At 43.7% G+C, this 14194-nt stretch overlaps 1 protein-coding gene across 1 annotated transcript; it reads right to left on the bottom strand.

Annotated features, from left to right (window-relative positions):
• Positions 1 to 1770: 1770 nt before the first annotated feature.
• gba3 (glucosidase, beta, acid 3) lies at positions 1771 to 13460 on the bottom strand (the record flags this gene model as incomplete). The annotated part of the gene is made up of 6 exons (XM_083789407.1): positions 13291 to 13460; positions 12437 to 12667; positions 10152 to 10506; positions 9364 to 9844; positions 6155 to 6278; positions 1771 to 1973 (listed from the first exon to the last, which is right to left on the bottom strand). Exons 1-6 carry the CDS (start codon positions 13343 to 13345, stop codon positions 1771 to 1773), a joined length of 1449 nt encoding a protein of 482 aa, XP_083645533.1. The 5' UTR covers positions 13346 to 13460.
• Between the last annotated feature and the right edge of the window lie 734 nt (positions 13461 to 14194).

Here is a 14194-nt window from a genome sequence, read left to right as displayed (position 1 = left end):
CTCAAATCTTTGCTTCCCTGGAACAACATATTTTCAGATGGGGGGATCGGCAGCCAAATACATTACATTTGGCGTCCTTGACATGAAATATTGAGCACCACTGACACAGAAACATGAGGTATTTCAGAAAACTGTCAGGATTTAGAAGACATTTTTTTAACCCATTCTGACCGGGCACCCATTTTGGTGTCAGCATCATGTTATGCTTTAGCTATTTAAAAATAGCAGATCTACAAGCTCATATCGCGCCACCGAGTGGCGCGATACGAGCTTGTAGGTCTGCTATTTTTGAAAAATCGAAGAGCGACTGACATTTTTAGAATCTGATCTCAGGTCAGAATGGGTTCATCAGACCAGTGTGTGTCCGGCGGAAACCTCGTATGAATCTGATCTCAGGTCAGAATGGGTTAAATGTCGACGTCAGGCCTAAATGGGATAAGTAGCCTATACTGTACATGCATGGGACAGGGCTTCTGCTTTCTTTTACATCTCTATGAATTATGGTTTGATTATATCGATAAAATATAACTCTAGGCCTGCCTAACGAGCGTGTACAGTATGTGGGATTCCCAGAGTCTGCAGACATTATTGTGCATTCATTGAATGTTTTTGATCTAGAACCACCAGATTCCAGGGTCTGTGGCGAAGAATATCAACGTGGGGGTCCGTCCTTGACATGAAAAACGTTCGAGAACCACTGTACTGAAGTGTGTGTGTGTGTGTGTGTGTGTGAGAGAGAGAGAGAGAGACACACACATACTACTCCTTCTACTTATCCTCCACCCACCGTGCTGTCGGCAGCAGCCAAGTGACTTGGTCTGGAAGGCTTACAGCTGGCCTGGCCCGCTGCGTAGGGAGTTCTCCCCCATAACCCTCATGTACAGATTGACTGGGAATTGGGCAGGATGGAACGCTAATTTCCATTCCGTTGAATAAACTTAACACCGTTTGGCTTTCGTCCTTATAGCTCCCCTGCCAAAGGCAGACGTTTCGTGCAAAGAAACAACCCGACTAAGCTTTTTCCTGAAGTGAAGCAGCATTGTCTAACAAAATGCCTGGTAACAAATGGTAGGGCTTTAAGATAGGGATTTACAAAGGAACTGACATTTGGTTTGTTGAGCTGTGTTAGGCTATAGTAAATCATTCTAATAATGTATTGTATATGTATTGTTCTATTTATAGTGACTCAGAAGATGGAGTCTGCGGAACCATTGCCCACCACTCCTGAATGAAGTGCCTGGTGCTGGGGCACTCTGGTGCAACGCACAGGTCCTGGGCCTGGTGAGAGGAGCAGGAGTGGACCTGGTGAGACGTAGGAGGGGCCCGGACAGGAGTCAACCCACAGAGCCTAGAGACGTAGGAGGGGCCCGGACAGGAGTCAACCCACAGAGCCTAGAGACGTAGGAGGGGCCCGGACAGGAGTCAACCCACAGAGCCTATAGTCCCTCCATGCGCCAGAAGTGTACCTCCCAGCCCTGGCAGAGTTGTTCTGGATTAGTTCCAACGGATTGTGTGGCCCTGGTTTTTCCCTAGTGGGTCTGATCGAGGGTATTGGCTACTGGGACGTAAGTCGGGACTTGATCAACCCCGGCTGGGTCGCCTGAGTGAGGGGTATGATGTTCGAGAGACCCGAAACCCAGATGACATCACTGAGGATACGTCCCAGGTGCATCCATGCGATGATTTTGTTTTGTTATACTGTATATCTGGCTCTATATGTGTAAATGTGTTATTTATTATTTATACACTACCCTTTTTTGGTGCCAGCCATTAGCTACTGGTCTGAGATCTGTATTTGGAGATGATCCGTGCGTACTCCCGTCCAGAGCGATACATGGTCCGGGTTCGTTCCGGGTCAGAGAAGTCCACGTGGAACAGTCCGAACCGAGCGCTGAAGCCGTCGGACCACTCGAAGTTGTCCATGAGTGACCAGGCGAAGTATCCTCGAACGTCGACACCGTCCTGTCCAATAGCTGAGCAGAACAAAGAGACATGTGACCAAGAGTTAATGTTCCATTTTAACTGACTGAGATGAGATGTACTTTATTATCCCCCGCAGTGAAATTGTCATGATTTGTCACGACAAGAGTTGGCTTTGTCCGCGCGGCGTAAACGTCTTTAAATACTTTCTGAAATGTCTATGAGGAAAATGAACGTGGATTTCTTTTCCGGGTCTCTCGAGGGGGCGGGACTGCGACGCTCTATAGTCTATACCACTGTGTGTTTATTCTCGGAGGGAAGGTGAGCCTACGACTAAACAGCTCATACATAGTCTGGATTTCCGGTGGTGAGGTGACCACCGAACTACAACATGACGTCACTGAGGTGACCACCGGACTACAACATGACGTCACTGAGGTGACCACCGAACTACAACATGACGTCACTGAGGTGACCACCGAACTACAACATGACGTCACTGAGTCGCGGTGAAGAGCAAACCACCGCCACCGCTCCAGCCCTTCTCTCTGTTTTTACTCACCACCGGCTCAACGTTATTTCAGCTCCGGTGGTCACCTCACCACCAAAAATCCAGACTATGAATAGGCCTTAACCCATTCTGACCGGGCACCCATTTTGGTGTTGGCATCATGTTATGCTTTACCTATTGAAAAATAGCAGATCTACAATCTCATATCGCGCCACCGAGTGGCGCGATACGAGCTTGTAGGTCTGCTATTTTTGAAAAAAATCAAACGACTGACATTTTTAGAATCTGATCTCAGGTCAGAATGGGTTCATCAGACCAGTGTGTGTCCGGCGGAAACCTCGTATGTATCTGATCTCAGGTCAGAATGGGTTAAAGGTGCTCACTCTGTCCTGAGGGAAGGTGAGCCTATACGACTAAAGGTGCACACTCTGTCCTCTAAGGCTCCATAAAGTGGATGTTCGTCAACAATCCTTCTATTGTGTGCTGGTTGCGATGACCATCTCTTCCACCCATGTGACCCATGGCGCCATGGCACGCATCTTAATCTAGATTATCACGGTGCCATAATTGGGTTTTCTAAACTAAGCATACCGATGGGATTAACCACTTCGTGTCCCTGTTCTGGGGCGGGTAAGACTAGGCCCAAGGTTAGATCTACAAGTGTTCTGGGGCGGGTAAGACTAGGCCCAAGGTTAGATCTACAAGTGTTCTAGGGCGGGTAAGACTAGGCCCAAGGTTAGATCTACAAGTGTTCTGGGGCGGGTTAGACTAGGCCTAGGAGGGTTAGATCTACACATGAGCACAATCAGACATGTTGTGATTTGGTGTAGACTGTAGATAGTGGAGGATATTAATGACACGATCGTTCACTTTATGGTACAAGCACCAAATTTGGTACACAAGTGCTTCAGAACCTACTCTCTCAGAAAAGTACGTTGTCCACTTGAAAAAACTAAATGGCCACCATTTTTCAAGATGGCCGCCAAATGAAAAGGGCCTTTTGTGGCGGTTCTGGACAACCGTGGGTCCGACCGACTCGAGACCGGGCACTGCACTCCCTGTGGGTGTGTGGAACGTGTGTGTCTGTGACACACACACAGACTTGAATATATGTCAATGGGCAATGCCCATTGGGTTTTTTTTTAGATGATGGGTAAGAAGAGAGAGATGTGATGTCAGGTGGTGTGGGCTAAGAAGTGGTCAGGGCTATATGAGATGTACAGTAAGTGCAAAGAGAGATGGTGAGGGAGGGAGAAAATTATTTGTACCAATTGACCAGACAGTAGACAGTAGTGTAACAGGTTAAGGTCAGGTGAGTATAGAGATGGAAATGTTCTAGCAAGAGAAGCCAATGTATTGAGAATATGGGACATAGTATGGGTCAGGAAATATTTGTGACAGAAGGCTACCAGTGAGAGGGAAGATGTATACGATGGTAGTGAGACCAGCCATGCCGTACGGTTGGAAACGGTGGCACTGATGAAAAGGAGGCACAGCTGGAGGTGGCAGAATTAAGGATGCTATGGTTCTCATTAGGAGTGAAAAGGAAGGACATTATCAGAAATTACTGAATTAGAGGATCAGCCCAGGTTAGAAGGTTTGGGGATAAAGCAAGAGAGGTGAGGTTGAGATGGTTTAGACATGTGAAAAGGAGGGATGAGGGTACATTGGGAGAAGGATGCTGAAGATGTAGCTGCCAGGTAAGAGGATGGCCAAAGACGAGGTTTAAGGATGCTGTGAGAGATGACATGAAGGTGGCAGGTCACAGAGGAAGATACAGAAAACAAAACCAAATGGGCTCCATGTGTGGTCCAGCCCTATGGAATGTAAAATTCAAGCATGTGCTAATGAAAAGTATTTAAAATATATAGTTTTGATGCTCATCCTAGATCCTACTACTATAGGGGATGCAAAGCAATATGTCCGTTTATCCGTCCGACTTCTCCTACCAAATCACTCCGTTAGCACACAAAAAATGATGCATGCCACAGAAATCCATCTGCACTACATTGCATCCATGTCATATTTACTGTACAAATATTGCTTTTGTATGACATACTGTTATTGCACAACATTTCACTGTGACACAAATTACATTACAATTTCCACATTAACCGACCCCTCCCCTTTTCCCTGCACGTGCACACACACATGTACCCCCACACACACACACACACACACACACACACACACGGTACTGTACAGTACACTATAGTATGTTACAGTACAGTATGGTAAAGTACAGTACGGTACAGTAATGTGCGGTACGGCATGGTACATTATGATACCATAAAGTATGGTACGGTATGGTACAGTACAGTACAGTATGGTACAGTATGGTACAGTATGGTGTCCTACAGTGCCGTACAGTATTATACAGTAGTATGGCACAGTACATCACAAAGGTATAGCCAAATATATGCTGAAATGCAAAACCAGTCTAATTTTGGTGGCCATCTTGAAATATCACCGCCATATTGGATTTTTGGATGGCTCGGTTTAAAAAGTTAAAGAGTTGACCAAAGGAATGTTCACGGCAAATGTCACGCTTGTATCACCAAGCGAACAACCGTTCCAATGATCTGCTAATTGCACAAATTCTGTGTGTGTGTACGTCTGTAATCCACGTAACTCGAGAACCGTTCGCCCCACCGACTTCAAATTCGACACACACGTTCCACACACCCACAGGGAGTGCAGTGCCCGGTCTCGCCACAAAAGGCCTTTTTCATTTGGCGGCCATCTTGAAAAATGGTGTCCATTTAGTTTTTTCAAGTGGACAACGTACTTTTCTGAGAGAGTAGGTTCCGAAGCACTCGTGTGCCAATTTTGGTGCTTGTACCATAAAGTGAACGATTCTCATGAAATATTGACTTAATATCCTCCACTAATCTTAGAGGATTTAAAACATTTAGAGAAACAATTAGAGGATCGTATAGAGCCGTGTGGTTTTGATTGATTGATTGAAGTATGTATTAACAGTTTGGAGAATTACTGTACATTTCGAGCACAACTGGGACTTCAGTCAACTAACTATTATAGGGTTTAAGTGGTCAACTTATCTGCAACAAGAAGAAACATTGGACTGTTGCACTTCCAGTTAAGCTATGTTATGCTATGTAGTGTTGGACTAAGGTATAACATTTTAGCTTTGTCTGTTTTTGTCTTTTTTCCTCCTTGTTTCTCGTTGTCTGTTTTCTGTTTTTGTTTTTTGTTTGTTTAATTTTCTCCTTCTATAAATGTAATTTGTTTGTTTTGTTGATTGTTATGCATATCTTCAATAGTATTTTGGAATACATTGAGACAAGGATAGGCACTAATAAGCTTTAAGCTTCTGCCTATGCCTTTTCCATCACCTAAAAATAAAAAGTAAAGTGTTTTTGTGTAACGATTCATTCATTAATTCATTCAGTTGACCCTGATGAAGGGCCATGCAGGCCCAAACGCGTTGGTCGTGTTTTTAACCCTTGTTTTTAATATGAAATAAAGGAGCTGCCTTGGACCCTCTTTTAAGTTCGCCACCTTCTTATACCTCCTTCCACAGTGACATATTAACTCAAGGCATAGAACTTTTTAAGAACTCTTGTGCTTTGTTGCACTTTTCTAATACTAGTCTACGAGCAGTAGTAAATAAAATACAATATGGGTTATAAATTCTAATACAAAGTATATATATATATATATATGCAGACACGCACACACACACACACCAGCATTCTTTACCGTTAGCCACTTCATTGATGGTGTCTTGATAGAATGTGCATCGCTCACTGTCCTCCATTTGCAGCGGGCCGGTCTGGGCGAAGCCGTTCTCTGTAATGTACACTTCTGGGTTGTTGAAAGTGTCCTGGAAAGCGACAGACGGGGCAGAAGATACTGTCAATCAAACCAGTGAGAGACGGCAAGGTCTATACATAGAACCATATTATGCTGCATTTATAAGCCTTTTAGTCACAACAGCAGGAAATTTGACGTTCACAATAAATAGTTTAGTTATCAGCTAAACTCCTTTACTTGATGTGACAACAATGATTTATGAGGCATGTTTCTGGGGGGGGGGGGGGGGTTAACCCATTTTGAATTTTAACCCAGTTTGAAAAAAAATCTGAAAAAGCTATGTTTCTATGTCAGTCGTTCTTCGATTAAAAAAATAAATAGCAGACCTACAAGCTCGTAGCTGAGCTTGTAGATCTGCTATTTTTCAATAGCTAAAGCATAACATCGTCATACTATAATTAACCGAATGTCTGAATGAATGAATGAATGTCAGAAACAACGCCGTATCTCCTCACTGCCAGCACCAATCGCTCCCACTTTTCACACAGGCATGGACCATAATTATATATATATATTATATATATATATATTATATATATATGGAGGTCTTAACGGAGCCATTTTTTCAATAACATTAATAATGAATTTATTAGTGAATAAAAACCTGTTTATTTGTCTGTGGTCTATCTCCGACCGAGCCACACTATTAGCACACATCTCTCCATGCCAAAAAAAATCTGCACGCTCCCACAATCCAGCTAGGCTACATTTTACCCACGCAACTGTCATATTTACTGTACAGATATTGTTTTTACATCACCCATTTATATGAAATAATAATCCAACCGCACCCAGGGCGCAGTACCCCCCGCGGCCACAAGGGGGGTACTGAACAACTCATCTCCCCATAAATGCAATTACTACACTACTAACATGACAATGACTGTTTGAGACTTTCACTTCTATGTATGACTATGATGTACTGTTTTTCCATTTCCAGTAAACAAGTCTATATTAAAGCAAATCTTCCTCAAAATACATATATCAATAATATGATCTATTTATACATCACATTACCCACACTGTACATTTGGGAATACCTGTGCGACAGCCCATACTTTCTGTGCTGCATGTCAAACTGGGGTCTTTCATACTTTTCAAATGGGGGTCTGTGGGCTAATAAGTGTACATTTTACAGTCCTTGCCATGAAAACATTTCCCTACCATGCATTTATACAAATATTTTCATGTTATAGTGCTGTTTTTATTCACACAAAAAAGACACAAATATATTATACAAGTTAAAATGAAGAGCAATTAAATATATTTATGGGTGGCAATAGTCCATACAACGGGTAAGGACTATGTATATTAATACAATAAACAAGCAAAAGGGCATTGCCTGACCATGGATCACACCAAAGGACCTGCAACATGACTGACGAACACGTTCCGAATCATATTTATCCAACTGATTATTCATCTTAAAGGATAACCTCTCCAAAGCAGCCACAATACCAAGCTATCAATGGTATACTTATGATTGTACTGCAGCATTTGATTGCAAAATAAACTACAGTAGCCTACTAATTAGCCTACTTTTGTGCCCAACCTAACTTCCCAAGACCATCTGTAAACAATTCCCCGTTCCCCCCTATCAGTAATGTGATCTACACTGTAAATCCCTGGAACATGTGACGCGTTTAAACCTAAACACCATGTGTGTAATAATAAAATGCCAAATGTTTAATAATGGTCATAAAATACAGTAGAACACGAGTTCACTCAAACACCTCACGAGAACACCTAGTGTTCAAATTCTAAACACCTATATGACTGACTTTGATTGTAAAAACTAAACACGTTTATGTGTTTAAAGTGTTACAAGCGATTAAAAATGTTCTTCTGTTTATAATCTAAACACTGTGACACGTTTAAAAAGTGTTACAAATATGTGTTTAAAACAGTTTATAACCTAAACGCTTGGGTTTAGTGTGTATTACAACACATTACCCACACTGAACATCATTTGCTGTTCATATATTCAGAACGGGTAAGGACTAGTAATGCTAACACCAAAAGGGGTTCCCGCCCCAAAATGGGTTAAGAGAATGTTTACACAACAATAATAATAATATGGTTACCCACATATCAGCTCTCTCATTTGGTTGAAGCCATTTTGGGGGAAATTCAATTTTAATACTTGTCTTGTTAATGATTTTTCCTTTATGATGAGGTCAATTCTCCAATTCTGACTACATTCTGCCTAAGTATGAACTGTGAATATATGGCGTTGGAACAACAGACGTTCAGGAGGGCAGAGAACCACACATTGACCCCGCCCTCCACGCCACTCTCCGCCCTCCACGCCAACCTACCTGTCGCCATTTATTTATACCTGCCCAGTAGCACCCAGAATCCTCCATGTCTCGCCCGCCTCGCTGCGTCGCACACTAGCCGCATTCCTACAGGCTTCTCGCATCCCACCCCCCCACCCCCTTCACCTCCATAGTAGCCCCTTCCCCCTCTCCCCTCAAAGCTTATCGGCACTAGGAATACTGCATTCACTTCACCAAAGTGGAACAAACGATTAAAACAAACATCTCTCTCCTCCTCAGGTTCCTGCTGGGGGGGGGTGATCGTCCATGCGCACCGTAAGACGAATGCCTTATGACGAACGCCATACGACGAACGCCTTACGACGAACGCCTTACAACGAACGCCATACGACCTCCTCCCATACGACCTCCTCCCCAAAGACTCCAGGGTCGGCGACCCCCCTTCCTGGAACCTACACACCCAAACTCCTTCATTCATTCCTTACTGTCAATAAATCCTCCCCAATGGTGTTTTCTCCAACTAGTGAAATCACAATACACATATGTGTATTGTGAAGCCCTTTTGGTGTTTTAAACATTATGTTGTAATTTAGCTATTGAAAAATAGCAGATCTACAAGCTCATTGCGCGCCGAGCTTGTAGGTCTGCTATTTTTGAAAAATCGTGAAAAAAAAAATATTTCAGAAAACTGGAGGATTTAGAAGATTTTTTTATTTTATTTTGAGGTCAGGCCTAAATGGGTTAAGTATTATTAATTAAGTAGTTTACTAGTATTAAATTAAATTACTAGTATTAAAGTAATTAATTAAGTAATACCTTGATATAGCAGAGAAGTTTCCTCAGGCCGTGTGGTACCACCGCCAGCCAGGACACCCCGCACACGGGCCAGGACGGATCCATCACGTCTTCAGCGTCCTGGTCGCTCTTTACACCCAACGACGCACGTCCGGTACTCCCCCCTCGTCTCGGCTTCACTTTGCGAGACGTGTAGTAGTTCAACGCAAAGAAATCGGCCGAGCCGAGAACGGCGGGCTCGTCCGGGGAGAACGTGGGCAGTCTACCACCACGATCACCACCACCGCCGCCGCCGTCGTAGTCCAGCGTCTCGCTCTGAGCATCGACGGCCGCCCTCATTATCTCCGGGTAATCCCCGGTGACGAACACCGGCCACGCGAACCACCCGAGTGTGAACGCCAGATACCGCTCGGTGGCGGCGACGTCCTCGGCGTCGGACGGGTCCAACGGTTCGGCCCAGTCGCTGTTGAGCGCTATCGACACGGCACCTTTCTGCTCGGACCTGTAGCAGTGTTGTTTTTGGCAGAGAATTTCCATTTTAGTTTTAGTCTTAGTCTCTTGAATAGTTTTCATTTAGTTTTAGTCACATTTTAGTCACCCGGAATGTTTTAGTGTTAGTCTAGTTTTAGTCGACTAAATATCATAAGATTTTAGTCGACTAAATCTACAGTTATTTTACTCGACTAAAATGTATTTTAGTGGGCCTTGATGCCGTCGTAATGTAGTTTCCATTTCGTTTATGTCAGTGGAAAAAAGGTAGTCGACGAACATTCTTCGTCTTAGTTTTAGTCGACGAAAACAGCACTGACCTGTAGAGGGTGTCGTAGCTGTGCCAGGCCAGGGCGTGCCCGCGCAGCATGTTGTGACCCACCAGGTAGGCGGCGGTGCCCCCGGGTTCTTTGACCCCCGGTGCGTGGACGCCGTCCTCGTGCCCCAGCTTGGCGCACACGTACGGCTCGTTGACGGTGATCCAGAGCTTCACGCGGTCCCCGAACGTCTGGAAGCAGAACCGGGCGTAGCCGTCGAAGAGGGTCGCCATGTCGGGCGACTTCCAGCCTCCCTGCTCCTGGAGAGCTTGAGGCAGGTCAAAGTGGTAAAGTGTGACCATGGGGGACACTCTGCAGAGCAGCAGGTCGTCAATGACCTTGTTGTAGTATTGTACACCTGTTAGACAGATTAAAAAAGAGAGAGAGAGAGAGTTTATTTATTTTGGTCATTAAAACAAATCAATACAGTGCCTGCTTTTTTTTGCAAAAGAAACATTGACCAAAAAGGTGTAGGCTGAAGCCTAAGCTTATAGTGCCTATCCTTCTAACAGATAAATGGCTTTCATAGGTAAAATAATACAACAAAGCAAACAGAAGGGGGAAAAAAAACAAGAAAACAAAACAAAAACAAACAAACATAACATTAAACAAAGACAGACAGGACAATACAGTTAACAGGAACAACAAAAAAAACAACAAAAACAACAAAACAAAACACAAAACGAGAAAACAAAACAAAAAGATAGTCATAGATGGCAATAACAAGGTAATTCATATATTCTGGGACCACCCAGCCCTTTTCATTGCTTAGAAATCCACTAACTAGTGATGCAGAAATCTCTACCACACAGGCCACAGTTTTAGACGTAGCTCTCATATAATGAATTGCATTTTTATAGCGCTTTCCCAAGTGCTCAAAGCGCTTTACATCACAATGGTTCATTCATTCATACATTGGGAGGTGAAGCGGCGAACAGTCGACGCCAGCGTCCTCACTTCCCACATTCACACACCGACGGTGGCGAGCTCACACCGACCGACTCACTGGAGGCAACGTGGGGTTCAGTGTCTTGCCCAAGGACACTTCCACATGTAGGACACGAGGAGGAGGAGCCGGGATTCGAACCGCCGACCCATGGATCATTGGACGACCTGCTCTACCTCCTGAGCCACAGCCGCCCCATATTGTCTGAAATGTCTTTATTAGGAACAATCCCTTGAGATGAACCATCTCGTTTTCACAAAGTACACTGCATACATAGACACTTTTTTACAAACAATTCAACCAGACAAAACAAAACAAGACAAAACAATACAATTCCTAGATAAACAAGAAACAAACAACAACAACAAAACAAAAACTGCAACAAGACAACATTTCACATAACATGGACATAACGTAGACATAACACATGGATCATTATTGCATCATGGATCTGCTACAGTGATGATTAGTGAAAACATGAACAGGTAGTCTCAAGGTGAGAGGACAGCACAGTTTTAAACGAATGAAAATATGTTTAATATTGAACGAATATGGACAGGTAGATTGTTCTTGTGTCACAAGGAGCTTTGAACATGAATTATTTCTTGCCAACTGATGTGGGTATATTGAAGTAAACCTGTGAGCAATGTCTAATGTCTAATTCAACTTTTTCAATTTATTTTGTGTTTTTGCGGCTCCCATATGTGTTTTCTATCCCCACAAATAACCAATTAGTCTTTCATATCATATGGGTGTTTTAATGGAAATTGCTCTCAGGAACAGCTCGACTGATTTTGGCCTCATCGTGATGTCATCAATGTCAACCTACTTTGTATAATTCCTCCTGTTCTTCAGTCTTCAGTTCCAAATTTGCATTTCCACTTTGTTTACAATGTCCACCATTGTTGATTTTCCAAGCTGGCATGGAATGGAAACAAGCCTGGTTTTATCTAGCGTCAGTATTATAATGACTCAAATATTAAATAATCTGCATATCAGCACCCCCACCACCTCAGGACAGTGTGGTACTGCAGCTAAAACTGCTTTGAAAGTCCAGAAAGAAATGACAAGGCCTGGTTATATCAGAGTGGTGATTGAGGCTCAAACCATTAGAAATAACATTGAGGGACATAGACAATATGATATTAAATATTAAAAGCAGTTTTATGCATGTTATTTGCGCTTTAAATTAATACATTTAAAGATGAACTGCAGCCAGTGCTGCTGTCTTCTTGAGGTGGGAGATGGTAAATTGAGATTTTCGTATACAAGGGTACAGTGGTGGGTGAAATATGGGCAGTCAAGGACACATGAGACTGGTAGAAGTATTGGAATGGAAGACCTTTCTGGTTGACATTCTTGGTGGTCCCATCGGGGAGCAAGCGGGCCCAGGAGAGAGACATGCGATAGTGGCTCAGTCCGAGCTGTTGGACACACTGCAGGTCTTTATCCCACATGGTGTAGCTGCTGCAGGTCACATCTGCATTCTGCCCCCCGAACACTTTATCGCCTTTATCGCCGTGGCAAAACGTGTCCCAGATACTTGGACCTTTGTTGTCGGAGTCCCAGCCACCTATAAACACGTACACACAGAAAAATATATAATACCTTTGGCATTTGCAAATGCAAATTTAAACGTATGTGGTTTACATGTAAAAGCCTGTCTGTACAGATGAGATACAGTTAATTCAAATACAGTTAAAGGACCACTTCACCACTTTTCAACCTATCTTCATATAATAGATATACTCACATTCATAAACATGATAAAATGGAAGGATTTTTTTCTACTCGGTCTGTGTCTCATAGGAGGGCTGTGGGCAGTTCAGAAACCGTCCTCCAGTGAGGACGGTTAGGCAGATTTAGTTTTTTACAAAAATGTTTAGATTTTCATTATCATGAGAACGATGGCTTCCATTTTCGCATTGCAACTTTCCAGGACTAGAAAGCCTGCAGTTTCTATTAGCTTGTATTCCCCATCGAAGGACGTTTCTGAACTGCCCACAGCCCTCCTATGAGACACACTGACACAGACAGAGTAGGAAAGAATTGCACCATTTTTTTCATGCTTATTAATATTATTATATGAAGATAGGTTGAAAAGTGGTGAAGTGGTCCTTTAATACACAACACGTGTATTCGCTATATTTGGAACTAACGGTACTTGCGTGTATTCTGGTTGCTTTAATAGCCTACCTTCTATCTGATACGCTGCTGTCGCCGCTCCCCATGCGAAGTCACATGGGAACATGATGTCTGTATGTGTTTAAATAAGCTAAATCAAACAAGTAGCCAACGCTTTTGTACAGTGACAAGTTTTTGGTTTCCAGACTTTCTGCCTCTAGTCTATGCTCCGTCCGCAGGTTTCCTCCTCGCCTCAAACCATACCAGACAACACAATCTCTCTGTCTCTCTCTCTCTCTCTCTCTCTCTCTCTCTCTCTCGTGTACTGTACGTCTTTATTGACAATAAACACAAGAAATCAGTAATAATAGCCGACTTCCGTGAACACCTCGCGCTCCACGTACGTGACGTCATAACGCAGATGAGAGAGAGAGGGGGGAGAGAGAGAGAGAGGGAGAGGGGGGAGAGAGAGAGAGAGAGAGAGAGAGAGAGAGAGAGAGGGATACAGAGGGGTCGAGAGAGAGGGAGACAGAGAGAGGGAGAGAGACAGAGGGAGAGAGAGGGGGGAGAGAGGGAGACAGAGAGAGAGGGAGAGAGAGAGAGAGAGAGAGAGAGAGAGAGAGAGAGAGATACAGACTAGGGGGAGAGAGAGAGGGAGACAGAGAGAGAGGGAGAGAGAGGGGGGAGAGAGGGAGAGGGAGAGAGGGGGGAGAGAGGGAGAGGGAGAGCGAGGGGGGAGAGAGGGAGAGCGGGGTTGCGGTTTTAATCCTGTCAAGTTTATGGAAACTTTATAAAAAATATTAAAAATAAATGTTGTCTTTCTTTCTTTGAGGGTTTCAGCTCAGCCAGGGGACATGTTTTGTTTACGGACTGGCTCGAATTAAGTCCTTTAATTTGACATCAAATTCACTATTATAGCTGGCTACCTGAAAAACAAACTTAACTCCCTTACTTGGCTGCTGTGTCGCAAGACACA

This window comes from Protomyctophum parallelum (assembly GCF_964188405.1).
Source record: "Protomyctophum parallelum genome assembly, chromosome: 18".
Lineage (NCBI taxonomy): Eukaryota > Metazoa > Chordata > Actinopteri > Myctophiformes > Myctophidae > Protomyctophum > Protomyctophum parallelum.
The sequence above is the reverse complement of the archived record's forward strand: the minus strand, read 5'-3'. Positions and strand labels throughout refer to the sequence as shown.